The 19,409-nt window shown below is 44.2% G+C and overlaps 1 protein-coding gene across 5 annotated transcripts; it reads right to left on the reverse strand.

Annotated features, from left to right (window-relative positions):
- Nucleotides 1–1,804: 1,804 nt before the first annotated feature.
- Nucleotides 1,805–18,422, reverse strand: LOC308468357 (uncharacterized protein). Of its 5 annotated transcripts, none has more exons than XM_080990501.1 (4): nucleotides 18,276–18,422; nucleotides 4,292–4,424; nucleotides 3,379–3,572; nucleotides 1,805–2,644 (listed from the first exon to the last, which is right to left on the reverse strand). In XM_080990501.1, the coding sequence occupies exons 1-4, from the start codon at nucleotides 18,286–18,288 to the stop codon at nucleotides 2,175–2,177; spliced, it is 810 nt and encodes a 269-aa protein (XP_080846627.1). In that variant the 5' UTR covers nucleotides 18,289–18,422; the 3' UTR covers nucleotides 1,805–2,174. The 5 variants fall into 5 exon arrangements, with proteins under 5 accessions (XP_080846627.1, XP_080846629.1, XP_080846625.1 ...); XM_080990503.1 differs by lacking the exon at nucleotides 18,276–18,422 and adding an exon at nucleotides 15,170–15,199; XM_080990499.1 differs by lacking the exon at nucleotides 18,276–18,422 and adding an exon at nucleotides 14,829–15,158.
- Nucleotides 18,423–19,409: the final 987 nt, after the last annotated feature.

Below are 19,409 nucleotides of genomic sequence, written 5' to 3' on the forward strand. Positions count from 1 at the left end.
TCAAATTGGCTCCAAGCCAAAGGCCAGGCGGAACAACTCTGTGATGGACTTCAAGGACCAATTAATCCAGCTGTGTGCAGTCTTTGATACTGGTGTCCCAGAAAAGGTACACATAACAGGGAAAGACTTCTTTGATTCTACAGGGAACTGGGACTGGTCTACCCATGAGGCAAAGTGAGGCAACTGCCTCAGGTGGCAAGAACCAAAGGGCAGCAGATCCAGCCTCCAAGAAATGCATTTTTCAGTGCTGCTGCAACCACGGTGGCCCTCAGCTCCCAGGCTGCCCTTGCACACTGTTATGTACTGAGCTGAATCCTAGATCAAAAGGATCCAGAATGCAGCAGTCTGAGTGGTCTGCAGAAGCCACCAATCCAGCTCCAGGTGGAAGTGAATCAGCAACCTGATTGGCCTGCAGGAGCAGCCAATCAGGCTCCTGAATGAAGTGAATCAGCAACCTGATTGGCCTACAGGAGCAGCCCGGAATTAGCCAATCACGTGGGGCCCATTGTGTAAATAATGTATACAGTGGTGCCCCGCAAGACGAATGCCTCGCAAGACGAAAAACTCGCTAGAAGAAAGAATTTTCCGTTTTTTGAGTCGTTCCACAAGACGAATTTCCCTATGGGCTTGCTTCGCAAGACGAAACGTCTTGCGAGTTCTTGTGAGTTTGTTTCCTTTTTCTTAAAGCCGCTAAGCCGTTAATAGCCGCTAAGCCGCTAAGCTGTTAATAGCCGCTAAGCCGCTAATAGCCGTGCTTCGCAAGACGAAAAAACCGCAAGACGAAGAGACTCGCGGAACGGATTAATTTCGTCTTGCGAGGCACCACTGTATATAGCTAGACATTTTGGGGAAAGATTCATTCATTGCTACTATGAGCTGAATAAAGAGCATTAAATTCACACTCTGAGTATATTTCACATACAGTAAGCACAAGAAAGGCCAGTGCAGAGTTTGCCTTCCCAGCCTCCCACTTGTCTGTCCATTCCGAATAAGCAAGGGCTGGCAGACTGGCTGGCTGGGCTCCCTTGCCTGCTTGCTTACTTACTCTGAGGCTCCCTCAGCTCCTGGGAAACAGCACCCCCTGGCCAGACCCAGAGGCACTATTTGCCTGCAGAGCTGGTAGCCAGGGCTGCTGCAACAAACAGCTGTGCAAGCCTTTGAGAGACAGAGATACGAGAGCGCATCAAAGGGAAGGTAAGAGGGACAGAGACCAATGTCTCCCGCAGGACCCCTGGCCATCATGTAAGGCACCCCAGGGTGCCACGGCACACTGATTGAAAACCATGGCTTTTGAACCTCAACTCCCATCAACTCCAGCCAACATGGCCAGTGATGATGGGAGTTGTAGTCCAACAGCATCAGGCGGGTCAAAGGTCCCCCTTCCCTGTGTTGGTGGACGCATGTGCATGTATGGAGGGAATGAGTGTCTTGACTAGTCCTGACAGGGTCCTCTTGGTAACATGCCATGTTAGGACAGAATGGGTGCACACTTTGCTGACCCTCCTCAGTGGTCAGGGAACAAACTTTCCTTAGCAGTCCATAAAGAAGTCCTATCCTGCCCCATTTTTCAGGAGTGCTGTAGGAGTTCCTTGGCTGGGTCAGCTTTTACTTTGCTGGTTAGATAAGCATAGGAGAATTTTAATCTAGTGCCTTTGAAAAAATAATTGGGCAGCAGTAGGGATGACACAACAGGCAGAATGTGTGGGAACGACTTCATGGGAACGTAAGCTAAGCTTTGATCTACAAGGGAGGATGAGGTGACTGGGGAAGCAAGTGCAATACAGATGTACGACAAGCCACATGGTTTTGCTAAACCCAACTTTTAATTGAAACTCAAGGAAGTAAACAAAATGACGGGAGAAGTAAGATAAACAAGGGGAGGAAAAAGAGGAAATGAGCCCTCTTCCCCTCAGTACTGCTCTGGTTCAGACATAGGATGGGTGTAGAAGCCATTTTCTATGCTGTCTTCAACATGACATTTGGTTAGACATTTTTCAGAACGAAAGAACAGAGCATTCTATTAACAAGATGGATTAGGCTCCCATCACACTGATCTGCTGTTGAGAAACACCTAAATCGTGAGCTCCATGCCTTAATTTTTCTTGCCTCGGGTATTCTTGCACCTGGCTTTGCTGCCTCTGGGGCGTTAGATGCCGTTAGGAGGCTCCATGCCTTCAGGCACTATTACTTGGGGGTTCTCTTTCTTGAGATCTCCTGCGTCTGCGCTTCACGCCTCTAGGGGGCTCCATATCTTCCTCTTCTCTCTCTCTGGGCTCCACACCTTGATTTTTCTTGTCTTGGGACTTCTTGCGCTTGGGTTCCCTCCTTCTCTGGGGTTCGATGCCCTGAGGAGGCGCCATGCCTCTAGGTGCTATCCCTGGAGCTTCCATGCCTTGACGTCCCATGTCTTGACGTCCCATGCCTCGACGTCCCATGCCTCGACGTCCCATGCCTTGACGTCCCATGCCTCGACGTCCCATGTCTTGACGTCCCATGCCTTGACGTCCCATGCCTTGACGTCCCATGCCTCGACGTCCCATGCCTTGACGTCCCATGTCTTGACGTCCCATGCCTTGATGTCCCATGCCTCGACGTCCCATGCCTCTGCGCTGTGTACCTCTAGGGGGCTCCCTTCCTCCTCTACCTGCATTAAAGACCATCACACTTACAAAATCAGCACATTTGATAGATGGAGAAGCAAAAGTGGGAGTTACTTGCCCATGACCATGCAAGGAACCCATGCCAGTGCCTAATACATGCATAGAGAAGCTTTGAATGAAGCTTTATGTGTTTCAGACAGAAGGGGGCTCAAGGCAATATGTGTCAGAGTGCAGAGACGCATTGCCTCGCACACCCCTGGAAGCACAATATGTGGTCTGATTGTGAGGGCAGCCTCAACTGCCAAAGTAAGGTGACAGGGACTGAGCCAAGGGCACAGAGGGAATGGTTTGGATCCCTTTGTCCTCCCATAGGGTCCACGCCCCCCCCATTGCATCATGTTTAAGGAACATAATAATCATTGCCTAAGATCTCACAAGGCCTCATCTCCAAGAGGCAACTCAATCAGAATTGTCATTTTAAATTATGTCTCTTATTTGTCAAGACTTTATAATTTGGCACTTCTGAACAGGTATCTATTTCTTTTAGATCCAATTATTAACAAGAATGCTTCCATCCTGTCCCATGTTATAGCTTTTAAGGTGACTATATCATTTGACTTCCAGAGAATTTGCTGCTTTGCTAAGACATTGCAACAGATAACAATAGGAATAAGAGTTATCCTTTTTCTTGTGGATATCTTTCCATTTTAATTTATTGTGCTGTGATTTATACCACTTAAATCAATGTCCTTTCTCATTTAAACCTGAAACCTCTCACCTTGGAAATTGATCAAGGGCGCTTGTGGCTCTCCCATCACTCCACCTTGCATTACTTGGGGCTGTCCCATCAAAGGCATCTGCTGTCTTATCATTCCGCCTCTCATTCGTGGTCTACGTATTTGACGATCAGGCACCCGGGGCATTTGGGGGCCCAAAAAACGAATCTGCTGGATCATTTCCCAAAGATTATACCTGCAGGTAAGGGGGGTGGGGGAAGAAGACATCAGAATACAGATTCAGTTCTTTCAGACAACAAACAAGGTGGCCAATCACTGCATGGCTTCTACTGCTTTCAGGCAGCAAGGACAGAAATAACTGCCATGAACTGGGAACCCACAGCTCTGTGCCCGTGGCCATGTGTTGAGTCTCCAGATCTCTCATTTGCCCGGAAGGATACTGAACTGTGACAAAGTACAACAGAGGCTCTGGAATGGCACTGCACACCCTAGCCGGCCATTGGCTCTTCCCAGACAGGATGGGCTAGAAAACGGCTCCCTCTTTGGGTTAGGGGCTTTGCCTAAGCAACAACAATTGCTCTTGGCTCTGGTGTGCTTCAATGTGTCCTTTGGCTCTGACCCTCTGGCACCACAACTGGCTCCCCTCTAACACCTGCTTAAGCCTAAGCCCTGGCATCAGGAGAGCATATGAAGCTCTCCCTGCTTTGCAAGTCTGATGGCCCATTAAACACAGAGAACCAGGCCTCATAAAGGCTAGCACATATAATTAAAACAAAGCTGTCACTTCACCCCCTGCAGCTACAACAATGAAAGGGTGGGGGAGGTGAGGAGGAAGAGCTACTGCTACTTCCTACCAGAATTTTTAGAAATTCTGCAAGCATTCTAAGCCTACTGAGAACATACAATTATTCCTTCTTAACACCAGTTCTACCAGTTCCAGCTCATTCTGCCTACCTTCCATAGGCTGGCCGTTGCATAGACGCCCCAAATGGAAGATTCGGGTAATATATGGGAAGGCCTGGAGCAGATACTGTGCTAGCTTCCACTGGGTGGAATTGGTCGGATTCCTGTGTATCTGGCATGGTCACTGTCAGGAAGGCAAAAGGCAGAGAAAGTTAAAATCTAGGGAGAGACAGTCTCAAGACTGATGGCACGGCACTATTCCAGTTAAAGTGCATCGCCTCTGGAAAAACCAGGACACCCTGAAAGTTGTTGAGATTTTTTAAGGAAGACACCCAAAATGTTGAGTCTTTCTTAAGAAAACCACCGTTTACAAAAATGCCAAAAAAACCACAAAATTTTTGATGGACTTACTTGCCTAAGATCCAGGACAAAGTGCCGCCTTTTGGAAATTCCCCCTGGATGTCAATTCCGCCTTTGTTATATATATTTTTGAAACTATTTTTATTTGATTTTACAAATATAAAATTATAACATTCCAAATGAATATCCATATGTAGAGATTACTCTGAATCTCGTGACTTCCCCCCACCCCCTCCATGGGTCCTATTATCAACATTTACAACTGCCTATTATTCCATAGTCTTTATTTTATGTCAATCCAAATTATCCATGGTATCTGTTACTTTACAAGTGAGATTAAAATCCTGCTAATGTTTCCATCTGCTTGCAGTGGTCTCTTAGATATGTTATAAATTTTCCTCATTCTTTTAAAAAAAGTTTTTCCCCTCTTGGTTCCTGAATTTTACAGTCAGCTTTGCCATTTCAGCATTGTCCATCTGCTTAGCTTACTATTCCTCTCTGATAGAGACTTTGTCTTCCTTCCGCCTTTAAGCTAGTAACACCCAAGCGGGTGTGTTCTGTACATAAAGAGTCTTTTCTGCTCCTTTGTGATGTCAGTACTGTACCTATGATTTCTAATAAGAAAGCTTTTGGTTTTTTTATCAAAGGTTCTTTTAAACACTTTTTTTTTTCATTTCATCATATATCATCTCCCAGAAAACTTTTATTACCTTACACGTCCAGCACATATGATAAAAGGTACCTACTTTTTCTTTACATTTCTAGCAGGTATTTGATTTGTACTTGTTCTATACATTTTTGCTAACTTACTAGGAGTCAGATACCACCAGAACATCATTTTCATATAATTTTCTTTCAGCGTGCAACATGCCGCGAATTTCAAGTCTGTTTTGCATAACCTTTCCCAATCAGCCATCTGAATATTATGTCCGAAATCCTTTGCCCATCAATTCCGCCTTTTAAATCCCAGTCATGTCCAGGAAAATCCGGGCGAATGGCAGCCCAAGCCTGAGAAGCAACACACACTGTGCTAAGTCAGGCTGCAAAGGGGTGGTGTGTGTTTCACATGACTGTTATTTCGTATCCCCAAACCCACAAATACAGTAATCATAGAACCCCTGCATTCACGTCCCCCAACAGCAAACAACTCAATATGGCTAACCTGACCCAACAACCTACCCCCCACCCACCCCCACCCCCCACCCACACAAACAAGCCACACTGCAATCACCTGAATGCAACCAACCAAGCTCAACCCCTTAATCTCTTGCATTATCAATAAAAATAAATAAATACATACATACATAAACAAAGGAACTACCCACATGATGCTGACACAAACCCCTACACTAATAAAAGGCAGCAGAACAATACCCCCATCTCTTCCCCAACTGAAAGATGTCTATGACAAAGGTCTCTCGCACCAACTGTAAACAAACAGTGAAAAAGACTATGAAATGAAAGTGGAGACAACAGATGTACCATTCACTGTTGAGCTATTTGTTTTGTAACACAAAAACTTCCGCAAAAAGTTTTTTGAGAAAAAACACACAACAACCCAATTCAGAAATTGGTAATACCAAGAGAAAGGCTTACACAGTCTAGCAATGTCTTCCCGATATGCCAGTGATCAACCTGCAGGAAACCTTTTTGATGAGTGGAGCATGCAAACATGGGAAACCAGCCCCCAGGTGGATCATTTCCGACACCTCAATCAGCAACAAACAGGAGAACCGCTCAATGCTATTCTGCAAACACGCATCTCCCCAACAAGCCCAACAACCTCCATCCCTCTCTCATAAAGCTACAGTCCCCCCCTCATTATTTATTGTAAGTAATAAATATTAGTTGAACATTTAACATTCAATCAATCAACCTAGGACTTCCCCTCCATGGTTTCCCCAAAGTTCCAATTCTTACTGCATTTTATAATCGTTCTACACTTTAGTTTCTTCACAAAATGAATGCCACTGAGTTATTATTATTATTATTAGACTTTATATACCGCCCTGTACTCTGAGGTCTCAGGGCAGTTCACAGAACAAAATCTAAATCCCAAAGCACCATATATATATAATCAAAATAAAAACAACAACCCAATAACATCTCCCCGCCCCCCACAAAAAAAGAACCACATTTAAAAAGGGCATAGGATGTCAAACAATCAGCCAAAAGCCTGGCTAAAATGGAACGTTTAAAAAGTTTGAGGACTCCTGCCTTTGAGATTTTAACTGCATCTCTCTACCTTGGTTGTGGCCAGCCCAGTTCCCCGTTCCAAGTCTCGAATCTTGCCAACGCTCACCGGTGCTCCAGTATCCTGCCTTCTCCACAGAAAACTCTTGAGAAATGTTAGGTTCCCTTACTGGAGGTTAATAATACTGAGGTAATGAATCAACTGCAATTATCCTGCAATGTGAGCAGCCTCAACGAAAAAGACGCAACGAAGCATGATTGGCTGCCTTTCCAGCTCCTGTTATCTTCAAATGTTCCATTATCTGCAACATAGCTTCTTCACTCCCTTTTCAAGGATTTCCTTGGCTTTGTTTTTATTCCACCTAACTTTTTTTCTTCAGTACATCGTTACTAAACAATTAAGCTACTCTGGTGCCTTCCAGTTGCTCTGGGTGACAAAATTGGGGGAAAGGAAGGAATGTAAAGAGCATCACCTGACATAGCTGGCTACAGATGATCCAAGATACAGGCATGTCCAGAAGAAACACTGCCCAGGAAACGGTTGCTTATTTTATTTGCATTCAGGTTGATATCGTCCTACCTCCAAAATGTTCGTGGTTTTCTCCCACCCACCCAGCCCCATTTTATTTGCACAACACCACTTGTGAGGCAACTTAGGACAAGAGACAGCAAGTGGCCCAAGTTAACCCAGGGAGCTTCATGGCTGAATTTGAACCTGGATCTCCTTAGTCCCAGCCACCACAGTACACTGCCTTTCAATTAGTCCTGTCATAAATTTCAATGGGTCTACTCTGAGTAGGACTACCATGAGATACAATCTTGGCTTTCATTCTTTCTTTTTAATTGATTTTTATTGAGGGTTTTTTTTCCAATAAACAATTACACATTTTGCTTGCATCCAATATATAGTCTGTTACGTCTTTATTAACTTTACTACACCCATGGCTTCCCACCACCTCACTACAGCATCCTCTACTTACATGTCATTTTCTATTGTGTTGTAAACCATGTTTTCACTCTTACATAAAATAAATAGCTTTCCTATCTGAATTTTAGCTTTGTGAAACTTAATCAATACATATCAGAGGTTTTACTTTGGAACAATGTTTTATCATATATTCTACACTTTCCCATTCTTTTCTAAGTTTCTGGTTTGATTGTTGTCTAATAGCTGCTGTCATTTTAACCAATTCTATGAACTCACATACCACATACTTTTGCCATTCTACCTTTGATGGAACTACAGTGGTGCCCCGCAAGACGAACGCCTCGCAAGACGAAAAACTCGCAAGACGAAAGGTTTTTTCGTTTTCGAGTTGCTTCGCAAGACGAATTTCCCTATGGGCTTGCTTCGCAAGACGAAAACGTCTTGCAAGTTTGTTTCCTTTTTCGTAAAACCGTTAATACCCAGGGTGCATTGCTGGAAGAGGTGCAGTTGCGACTTGACTTCGAGGAGCAACACATTGCACGTGGTGTGGTGGCCTTTTTGAGCTTTTTAAAGAGTTTGCTGAATTTTTGAAGCTTTTCCAAAACTTCTTTTGCAGCTGTTTGGTAAGTTAAACTTTTAAAACTTTTTTGGGTTTTTTGAATTTTGGGTTGGGGTGTTTAGAATTCAAGGACTTGGTGTTGGGGAGAGGTTTGCAAGAATCTGGGAGCTTGTGTGGTTTTTTCCTGCATTTTTATGATTTTCTGTGACCATTGGGCCATGTTTATTTTTTTTAAAAAAAAAAATCTGGGTTTGAATTTCTGTGTGCTGGGTGGATGAGGGAACAGTTGAGGAGGGGTTTGCAAGAATCTGGGAGCTTATGTGTTTTTTCCTGCATTTTTATGATTTTCTGTGACCATTGGGCCATGTTGTTGTTTTTTGAAATTTTTTTCTGGGTTTTGAGTTTCTGTGTGCTGGGTGGATGGGGGAACAGCTGGGGAGGGGTTTGCAAGAATCTGGGAGCTTGTGTGGTTTTTTTTTGAATTTTTATGGTTTTCTGTGACCATTGGGCGATGTTGGGGTTTTTTTGAAAAAATTTCTGGGTTTTGAATTTCTGTGTGCTGGGTGGCTGGGGGAACAGCTGGGGAGGGGTTTGCAAGAATCTGGGAGCTTGTGTGGGTTTTTTTTTTGAATTTTTATGGTTTTCTGTGACCATTGGGCCATGTTGTTTTTTTTGGAAAAAATTTCTGGGTTTTGAATTTCTGTGTGCTGGGTGGCTGGGGGAACAGCTGGGGAGGGGTTTGCAAGAATCTGGGAGCTTGTGTGGGTTTTTTTTTTGAATTTTTATGGTTTTCTGTGACCATTGGGCCATGTTGTTTTTTTTGGAAAAAATTTCTGGGTTTTGAATTTCTGTGTGCTGGGTGGCTGGGGGAACAGCTGGGGAGGGGTTTGCAAGAATCTGGGAGCTTGTGTGGTTTTTTTTTGAATTTTTATGGTTTTCTGTGACCATTGGGCCATGTTGGTTTTTTTTGGAAAAAATTTCTGGGTTTTGAATTTCTGTGTGCTGGGTGGATGGGGGAACAGTTGAGGAGGGGTTTGCAACAGTTGGGGAGGGGTTTGCAACAGTTGGGGAGGGGCTGGGGGAACAGTTGAGGTTTTTGAAGACTTTGGTGATTTTTAAAGCTTTCCCAAAACTTCTTTTGCAGCCATTTGAGGATCTTGAAGACTTTGGTGATTTGCAGCCATTTCGTAAGTTAAACTTTTAAAACTTTTTTGGGGGGTTTTGGATTTTGGGTTGGGTGTTTGGAATTCAAGGACTTGGTTCTGGGTTTGAATTGCTTATTTTTTTTTCTTTTTCTGAGTTTACGAAGGTAACAGCTGTGCTGCCATGGGACCCAAGAAGAGTGCTGCTGCTGCGGAGGCCGGCGAGAGGAAGAAGGAGAAGGTGACGCTGGAAATGAAGAAGGAGATCATCCGGAAGCACGACGGTGGAATGCGTGTGACGGACCTCGCCAGGGAGTACGGCAGGAACCCATCGACCATCGGGACCATCCTGAAGATGAGGGAGAAGATCCTTGCGACTGATGCAGCCAAGGGAGTCACCAGGATCATGAAGAACCGCCCAGCTGTTCTGGAGGAGGTCGAGAAGTTGCTGCTCATCTGGTTAGAAGAGAAGCAGCGTGCAGGGGACACAGTGACTGAGGCCGTCATTTGTGAGAAGGCCAAGGCCTTGCACGCAGACCTCATCCGGGAACAGCCAGGAACCTCAGGCGAGCCAGAAGTCTTCAAGGCAAGCAGAGGCTGGTTTGACCGGTTCAAGGCAAGATCTGGAATCCACAGCGTGGTCAGGCATGGAGAGGCTGCCAGTTCTGATGTTCCTGCGGCTGAAGACTTTGCCTTGGAGTTCCTGGAGGTTGTGAAGACGGAGGGCTACGTTCCACAGCAGGTCTTCAACTGCGACGAGACCGGGCTGTTTTGGAAGAGGATGCCCAAAAGGACTTTCCTCACACAGGAGGAGGCCAAGTTGCCTGGCCACAAGCCCATGAAGGACCGTCTGACCCTGCTCTTCTGTGCCAACGCAAGCGGCGACCTGAAGATCAAGCCCCTGCTGGTGTACCACTCGGAGAACCCACGGGCCTTCAAGAAACACAAGGTCGACAAGGAGCGGCTGAGTGTCATGTGGCGATCCAACAGCAAGGCTTGGGTCACACGTGTGCTGTTTGTGGACTGGGTCAATCTTGCTTTTGGCCCTGCTGTCAAACAGTACCTGCTGGACAACGACCTGCCGCTGAAGGCTTTGCTTCTGATGGACAATGCTCCTGCTCATCCTAAAGGCCTTGAGGTGGACTTGTTGGAGGAGTTCAGCTTCATCAACATCATGTTCCTGCCGCCTAACACCACACCACTGCTCCTGCCAATGGATCAGCAGGTCATCGCCAATTTCAAAAAACTTTACACCAAGGAGCTTTTCAGGCGATGCTTTGAGGTGACTGATTGCACCACCATCACCCTGCGGGAATTCTGGAAGGACCACTTCGACATCGTCACCTGCTTGATGATGATCACCACGGCCTGGAACGGGATCAGCCAGAGAAATTAGAATTGCGCTTGGCGCAGCCTGTGGCCGGACTGTGTGGCACCAATTGACTCTGATGCACCAGAGTCAACAGTGGTGCAGGACATTGTTGCCTTGGGGAGGACCATGGGCCTGGAGGTCACAGAGGAGGACGTCTGCGAGCTGGTGGAGGAGCACGACCACGAGCTGACCACCCAGGAGCTGGTTGAACTGCAGTCAGAGGTTGCGCAGGAGCAGGCCTCGCTGGAAGAGGAGGAAGCAACTGAGGAACGGCCGTCCTCCAAAGAACTGAGAGACATTTGCCAGAAGTGGAAGGAGGTGCAGGCTTTTGCAGAACGGCACCACCCTAACAAGCACGTGGCACATGACCAAGCGAACACTTTTGATACGATGGTCATGTTGCCTCTCAGGGAGCTGCTGAAAAGGCGGATGAAGCAGCAGACCATGGACAGGTTCCTCAGCAAGAAGCAAAGAGTGGAAGAGGAACCTTCTTCGAGTGGTCCCCCAGAGTCTTAGAAAATGTAATGTACCCTTTTTTGATTTTTAAATGTTTTTCCTGTCATGTTTAGAAACCTAATTTATTGTTCCTTCAATTTTTGATATGCTCTTTAAAGTATGTGTGACTTTAAAGAGCAGTTAATAAACTATTGTTGTACCAAATTTGGCTTTGATTGGACTTTTTTTGACCATAGGAACGCATTAATTGAATTTCAGTGCATTCTTATGGGAAACCGTGCTTCGCAAGACGAAAAATTCGCTAGACGAAAAAACTCGCGGAACGAATTAATTTCGTCTTGCGAGGCACCACTGTATTTCCCCTTTCCAGTTCTTAGCAGTTAATATTCTGGCGGCAGCAGTGGCATAAAGGAACACCTTTTTCTTGTCATTGGGGATGTTAATTGATAAAATAACTAATACAAATGCTTCCGAATTTTTCTCAAAGGTTATCTTGAACATCTTTTAAAGTTCATCATACACCATATTACAAAACCTTTTGATCTTCTCACATCCCCACCACACCGTACCTTCCCCTATCTTGCATCTCCAGCAAGTATTGGTTTTTAATTTGTAGATTTTAGCTAATTTACCTGGGGTCATGTACACCTATACATCATCTTCACGAGGTTTTCTCTTATTGTGCAACAGGCTGTGAATCTTATATCTTTTTTCCACAATTTTTCCCATTCATCTGGATGGGGTGTCCGACATCTTGGGTCCACTTTACCATCACCTCTTTTACTTATCCTTTAATTCCCAATCCAACAACAAATCATATGATTTTGATAATAATTTCCTTGTATTTTGTAATAACTCTTTTCGTAATTTAGATTCTTCTTTTTCAAAACCCACCTTTTTATCTAATTTAAATACATCATTTGATTGGGGATATTATAGCCAATCGATGCAGTGTTGTCTAATTTCTTCAAAAATTTTCCATATATATATATATATTTTATATATATATATATATATATATATATATATATATATATATATTTACAGAGATGGCATCCAAGGGAGACAGCCACCATGGTGTCTTGGGTTCTAACAAATCCTTGTATTTTAGGTAAAGATAAAGGGACCCCTGACCATTAGGTCCAGTCATGACTGACTCTGGGGTTGTAGAGCTCATCTCGCTTTATTGGCCGAGGGAGCTGGTGTACAACTTCCGGGTCATGTGGCCAGCATGACTAAGCCACTTCTGGCGAACAAGATCAGTGCACGGAAACGCTGTTTACCTTCCCGCAGGAGCGGTACCTATTTATATACTTGTACTTGATGTGCTTTTGAACTGCTAGGTTGGCAGGAGCAGGGACCGAGCAACGGGAGCTCACCCCGTTGTGGGGATTCGAACCTCCGACCTTCTGATCGGCAAGTCCTAGGCTCTGTGGTTTAACCCACAGCACCACCCGCGTCCCTTAAGTATATTAATAGTGAAATACAATTAAGAATTGTATTTTACCCAAGCTTTATACAGAGAAATCCAAATTACGTGATTTTAAAACCCTTTATTAACTTAAACTTTATTGTATCCTAGATACACATGTCAACCATTTCTTTCTTAACAGGGCAACACATTTTCCTCTCTGTTTTGATTCTAAGCACCAAGATAACAGAAAGGCATTGATTGTTGTGTCTGCAAGTAGGGTGCCCTGCAGAGCTCTTGGAAAGAAGAATGTGGCCCAAGACCTCAGACTCCATTGCACCGGACAATTTTCCTGGCTGACTAGTACTGTACAAACTGGTCTGGGCAAGCTTTGAGATGCTTTTCAGAATAGTACACAAAACATATTGTTGTGAGCTTGGGGAGGTTAGTCTATGTTATGTACTGAGTTGAATAGGATTCAGAATGCAGCAGTCTGATTGGTCCTAGAACAATGCAGCAGTATGATTGGTTGGCAGGAACCACCCAATCATTCTCCAGATAGAAGCGAATCCACAACCTGATTGGCTTACAGTAGAATTCCGGAATTAGCCAATCATGTGCAGCCCATTGTGTAAATAATGTATATAAAGCAGATACTTTGAGGGGACATTCATTAATTCCTCCTCACCACTATGAGCTGAATAAAGAGCATGAAATCACTTTGCGACTCTGAGTATATTTCAGTCTACAAGCATTAAAATCTAATGAAGAATTCCATTTGTTTTTTTAAAAACTGTTTTTAAAAATGTTTTTATTAAAGGTTTTTCCTGGGTTACAAAAATACATACATAATCTTTGTTTTCAGTAATAAAGTCCTTTCTACAGGTCAGTTATATTTTATGTGAAACATTAATATTGCAGACAGTATAAGGTTGGAGAAGAGAAATGGGGAGAGAAAACGGGGCAGAGAGAGGAGTAGTAAACTTTCATTCTTTTACATCCTGTATGTGCTAGGTTTTTGTGTCTTCATCACATGGGTAGGTTCTCTTTCTATATATTTATCATTGGTGATGAGAGAGATTTGTTGAATTAGCCAGGCAAGGGTCCCAAGTACCACCTAAGCATGGTTGCTAGTCTGACAAAGGAAGCTGCTCCGTGCTGGAGGGTGAATGAGTGGGCACCCCTTCCTCACCTGGTAGTATGTAACCTGAGGTACCACTGTATGCTATGACGGCCGCCTGAATACTGTTAGCCCCAAAATGGAAAGAATAAGATGACCGGCAAACCAAGTTAATGGACTATGCTGAAATGGCAAAATTAACTGGAAAGTTCAGAAATCAAGATAACAAGAAATTTAAAAAAGAATGGGAAATGTTTATTATGTACAGTGGTACCTCAGGTTACATACGCTTCAGGTTACATACGCTTCAGGTTACAGACTCTGCTAACCCAGAAATAGTGCTTCAGGTTAAGAACTTTGCTTAAGGATGAGAACAGAAATCGGGCTCCGGTGGTGCGGCGGCAGCAGGAGGCCCCATTAATTAAAGTGGTTCTTCAGGTTAAGAACAGTTTCAGGTTAAGTACGGATCTCCGGAACGAATTAAGTACTTAACCCGAGGTATTTGCAAAGGTATTGTAAACAGATAAATACATTGGCAGGATTTTAAGAGCGCTTATTATTTTAGAAATAGTATAGGAAATCTGAGGTTAGTAAAATTTGGAGTAGAAATGATATGCAGCTGATAAGAAATTTAGGGAACCAGAAATGGAGGGCGGGGAGGGAAGTCATGGGATTCAGAGAATCCCACTTTATGGAAGTGATATGGTTTTATGTATAATTTTCTTCGTTTATGGATGTTATTGCATTTCTTACTGTTTGTTTTTCACTTTTTTGTTTTTGTTACTTTTGTTGAAAACATAATAAAAATACTATAAAAAGAAAAGAAAAATGAACCCCTTCACCCCCTCTCCCACCTGAAACCTCTCCAAACCTGAAACTGCTCCAAACCAATCATATCCCTCCCCCAGAACTCTGGCCAATCAGATGCCGTTGCCAGTCAACCGTTTGCAGTCAGCCTTTTCTGTCACAAGGGTACGCATGGAGAACTGAATGAGCTCAAGGAACTAATGATAATCCACACCAAATAATTAATTTTGTTAGTCCTACTGCTGTTGTTTTCCAAAAGGCACAACAGGGTAAGATGTTGGGATTTTGTGCTACAGGGAAGAATGCAGAACTTGTGGAAAAGCTGAAAACGTGTCACAGTGACTCTGAGATGAAAACAGAAAGTAGAAAAGTAGAAGCATGCAAGACTGAAAAGAGTCTCCACAACCCTGGGGCCCCTCTGACAAGCCACACTCATTTGGGCCTAGCCAAGGATATGAAAACTAACCCCCCTGAAGACAAAGTGATGTTGTCCAGGGTTGCTGTGTCGTTCATGACTTGTCCTATTGCTCCATCAAGAGTTCGTATGTGTCCAAGATGGTAAGGACATTGTCCCCTTTCACCTGTCCCTGCTCAAGATTCCTGTCCCTGATGGCTTCTCCGACAACTATGTCTGAGAGGATGGCTTGGGAACAGAGAGAAGTCAAAGAAATACTGTATTTTTCCGTGTCAAAAAGTAGGGGGCGTCTTATACACGGATAGTGCTGATGGTGGACTGGCAATTGGTTGTTGCCGCAAAAATAGGGGCTGTCTTATACATGGGGGCGTCTTATAGATGGAAAAATACGGTATATCATGTTCCATCAAACACAAAGAAAAGGTAAGCAGGCTTCCTTGTCCCAGAGCAACTTAAAGGTTGTAGGAGAAAGATTTGGGTTCCACCCCCAATACCCTGTGAGTTCAGCCTTGACTCCAATTGTCAGTCAAACGGGATGTTTATTTAGGTGTTGCAAGGCTGGTGCGACACAACCTCAAACAGCAAGTAGTTGAAGGGTGGCACCCAAAATATGAAACATTTATATACTTTGTTTTTGTTTCATTATGTATTTTGTGTTCTCATTTTGTGTTTTTATGATGTGAACCACTCTAAGATCCTCAGATGAAGGGTAGCATACACGTTTTATAAATAATAATACACTTTGAAGCAAAGGAGCGGTTGTGCCCATTTAGGGCAGTACTTCCATAGACCAGTTTCTACTGGTTTAATCACAAGACATAGCAACTTTCTTATCTTTCCCTCCATCCTTTGTACTCAAAAGTTATAGCAACAGCTCCTGTTGCTGTCCTTCTCTTGTGGTTCTCTTGCAAACACAACATTCACTTGTTTAGCCCTTCTCACACATTCACTTGTTTAGCCCTTAGCCCTTCAATTTTAAAATTTCTGTACTTTTTCTCCGACAGCACCCCCCTTAGTTCCAAGAAAGACTTCCCTGCCCTTCCTTGGAACTCATATTCCTAAATCACATACTGCAATATCCGCCATATATTGTAATTTTAATTTTTAAACAATTTCTTTTACTTTTTTTTTGCTATCTGCTTCATTTTCCTGTAGGGTTGCCATATTTCAAACAGTGAAAATCCGGGAAAAGCTTTTTTTTTTAGTTTTGCCCAAAGTTGTTGAACTTTTTGGGAAAAATAAAAAAGCCCATTTTGGAAAAATTGCAAAAACAGCACGGCTGACATGGGCTACCATGCATCTGGATTTTCTCAGACATTTCCCGATTTTGGACTGGACACTGCTGCCGCCTGCATTATCCCACATGTCAGGAAATTCTGGATGTGTGGCAGCCCTCTTTCCTGTCAATTTATGTGTGCACAGCACTTTTGACACATTCTTAATACAGTATGTTGTTGGGTTTTTTTTAAACCACCTTCTCTGCAATCCTATACTCATAAACATTACCATCTCACTTGCATCTTGCTGGTGCCTTCTGTAGCTGTAGAAATCACACACAGAACAAGCAATCCCCCATAGGGAAAAGGGTAAAAGGCGGATCCAGCTGATTTTAAGCGGATTCACATGAATTCATATGATTTTTTCATTCAAATTAAATAAAACCACCATGATACTGTAGATCATGTCTTACTCATAGAATCATAGAGTTGGAAGAGACCACAAGGGCCATCGAGTCCAACCCCCTGCCAAGCAGGAAACACCATCAGAGCACTCCTGACATATGGTTGTCAAGCCGCTGCTTAAAGACCTCCAAAGAAGGAGACTCCACCACACTCCTTGGCAGCAAATTCCACTGTCGAACAGCTCTTACTGTCAGGAAGTTCTTCCTAATGTTTAGGTGGAATCTTCTTTCTTGTAGTTTGGATCCATTGCTCCGTGTCCGCTTCTCTGGAGCAGCAGAAAACAACCTTTCTCCCTCCTCTATGTGACATCCTTTTATATATTTGAACATGGCTATCATATCACCCCTTAACCTCCTCTTCTCCAGGCTAAACATGCCCAGCTCCCTTAGCCGTTCCTCATAAGGCATCGTTTCCAGGCCTTTGACCATTTTGGTTGCCCTCCTCTGGACACGTTCCAGTTTGTCAGTGTCCTTCTTGAACTGTGGTGCCCAGAACTGGACACAGTACTCCAGGTGAGGTCTGACCAGAGCAGAATACAGTGGCACTATTACTTCCCTTGATCTAGATGCTATACTCCTATTGATGCAGCCCAGAATTGCATTGGCTTTTTTACTCTATAGGCAGCATCAAAAAAATCATGCACCCACTGTTTCGTGGGGCTGCAATGGCACAAAAATATGGTTAAAAAACACGGATCCTCATGGATCCTCATGATTTTTGAACCAAAGTCACTATCAGATCAAACATCATGGCCATGGACACAGTCTGCACCCAAAAAATCACGGATCCAAGGCTTTCTGGCGACACCGTGGCCCGAAAACGTGGTTTTGAACATGGATCCTCATGGATCCTCACGCTTTTTGCATTGTGCCACCCCAAACTCACCGTCAAATCACACATTGTGTCCAGGGGCACAGCCTGTACCACCTAAAACTCAGATCCACGGCTTCCTGGTCATACCAAGCCCAAAAACGTGGTTTTGAAGCATGGATCCTCATGGATCCTCACGCTTTTTGCATTGCGCCACCCCTAAATCACCGTCAAATCACACATCATAGCCAGGGGCACAGTGTGCACCACAAAAAATTTGGATCCATGGCTTCCTGGCCATACCATGGCCCCCAAACGTGGTTCTGAAGCACGGATCCTCATGGATCCTCACGCTTTTTGCATTGCGCCACCCCTAAATCACCGTCAAATCACACATCATAGCCAGGGGCACAGCCTGCACCACAAAAAACTCGGATCCACGGCTTCCTGGCAACTCCATGGCCCAAAAACATGGTTTTGAAGCACGGATTCTCATGGATTGTCACTATTTTTGCATTGGGGAACCCCAAATTCACCCTTTATTCAAATATATTGTACATAACCACAGATCTGACCACAAGCATCATGGATCTACTGCTTCGTGGCCCTGGCCAGATGCTACCCTTAATATATTGGTCAGTTTTTAGGTGGGTGTGCTGGGATGAAGGAAACGTAGTCGGCTGAATCTCAATCCATTAAAGATGAGGGTCCAATGGCTGGGCCGGAATAATTTCGGTTCTGTTTGCCAGCTCCCAGCCCTTCATGGGGCACAATAGTCACCTGTAGCCGCCATCAGGAGTCCCGGTGTGATCCTGGACACTTCTGTCTCTATGGAGGCATTGGTCACAAATGTAGCCAAACTGGCATTTTTTAATCCATGTCAGGTTAGGCGATTGGTACCGTACCTGTCCCTTTCCAACCTAGCCATGGTGATCCATGCAGCAGTCACCTGCAGACTAGACTATTTTAACTTGTTCTACGCCTGTGATAGATGATACATACATACATACATACATACATACATACATATGCAGGGCTACCCTTGAGACTGCTCCAAAACTCCACAGGGTCTAAAATGCAGATGCATGAGTTCTTACTTGGACTTTGTGGAGAGCCCACATTCAGCTGGTTGTTCATCAGCTGGATTGGCTGCAGGTGGAGTACTGAATCAGGTTCAATGTTTTGGTGCTAACCTTTAAAGCCCTAAACAGTCTGTGACCTTTCTTATCTATGGGAATTATCTTCCAATACACCCCCCAAAGAGTGTGACGCTCATCTAACAGCAACCTACTGGTGGTCCCTGGCCCAAAACATATCCAGCTGTCCTCAACCAGAGCCAGAGCCTTTTTGGTGGAACGCTTTGTCTAATGAGACCAGGGCTCAGTGCAAGCTATCTCAGTTCTCTCACTTGTCGTGGTGAGTGGGCTTGCACATTCCTAAGACCCTTGTGAGCGAAGCCGTTGGGAATCTTGTACTCCCAGCAGGGTCACCCCCGGCGGTAAGGTCAAAGAAAATGAAATCTACTCAGAGTTCTGTAGTGATTTCATGCTCTTTATTGCAGCTTGTAAAACATTGATTGAATTTCCCCCAAAACCTCAGGCTTTTATATACATTATTTACACAATAATATTTATGCATCTGATTGGCTGATTCTGCTTCCCTCCTGGAGCCTGATTGGTCTTTTCCTGCAAGCCAGTCAGTTGTTGCATTCTAGTATCCTACTTGCCTATTGTTCTAGGATCCAAGCTTAGTACATAACAGGGAAGGAGCTAGGCAAAGAATGATCCAAGAAGTCCTCAAAGGCAGAACAGGTGGATGATAACAAGTGGTGTGTTACAATGGCTGTGAAGGCGAATGAAGGCTGTAGCAGATAGGATCCACCAGTTCGTCGTGACTACTCATGTCATCAGAACA

Source organism: Podarcis pityusensis (assembly GCF_964106645.2).
Source record: "Podarcis pityusensis genome assembly, chromosome: Z".
NCBI classification, from domain to species: Eukaryota; Metazoa; Chordata; class Lepidosauria; order Squamata; family Lacertidae; genus Podarcis; species Podarcis pityusensis.

Coding starts and splice junctions, on each gene's coding strand:
- LOC308468357 (XM_080990499.1), bottom strand. CDS start 15,024: ATGAGTGTGGCTTGTCAGAGGGGCCCCAGGGTTGTGGAGACTCTTTTC. Junction 4,425..14,828: donor CCTTTTGGAAAACAACAGCA/GTAGGACTAACA, acceptor CCTTCCTGACAG/TGACCATGCCAGATACACAG. Junction 2,645..3,378: donor GCCCTTGATCAATTTCCAAG/GTGAGAGGTTTC, acceptor TCTTTAATGCAG/GTAGAGGAGGAAGGGAGCCC.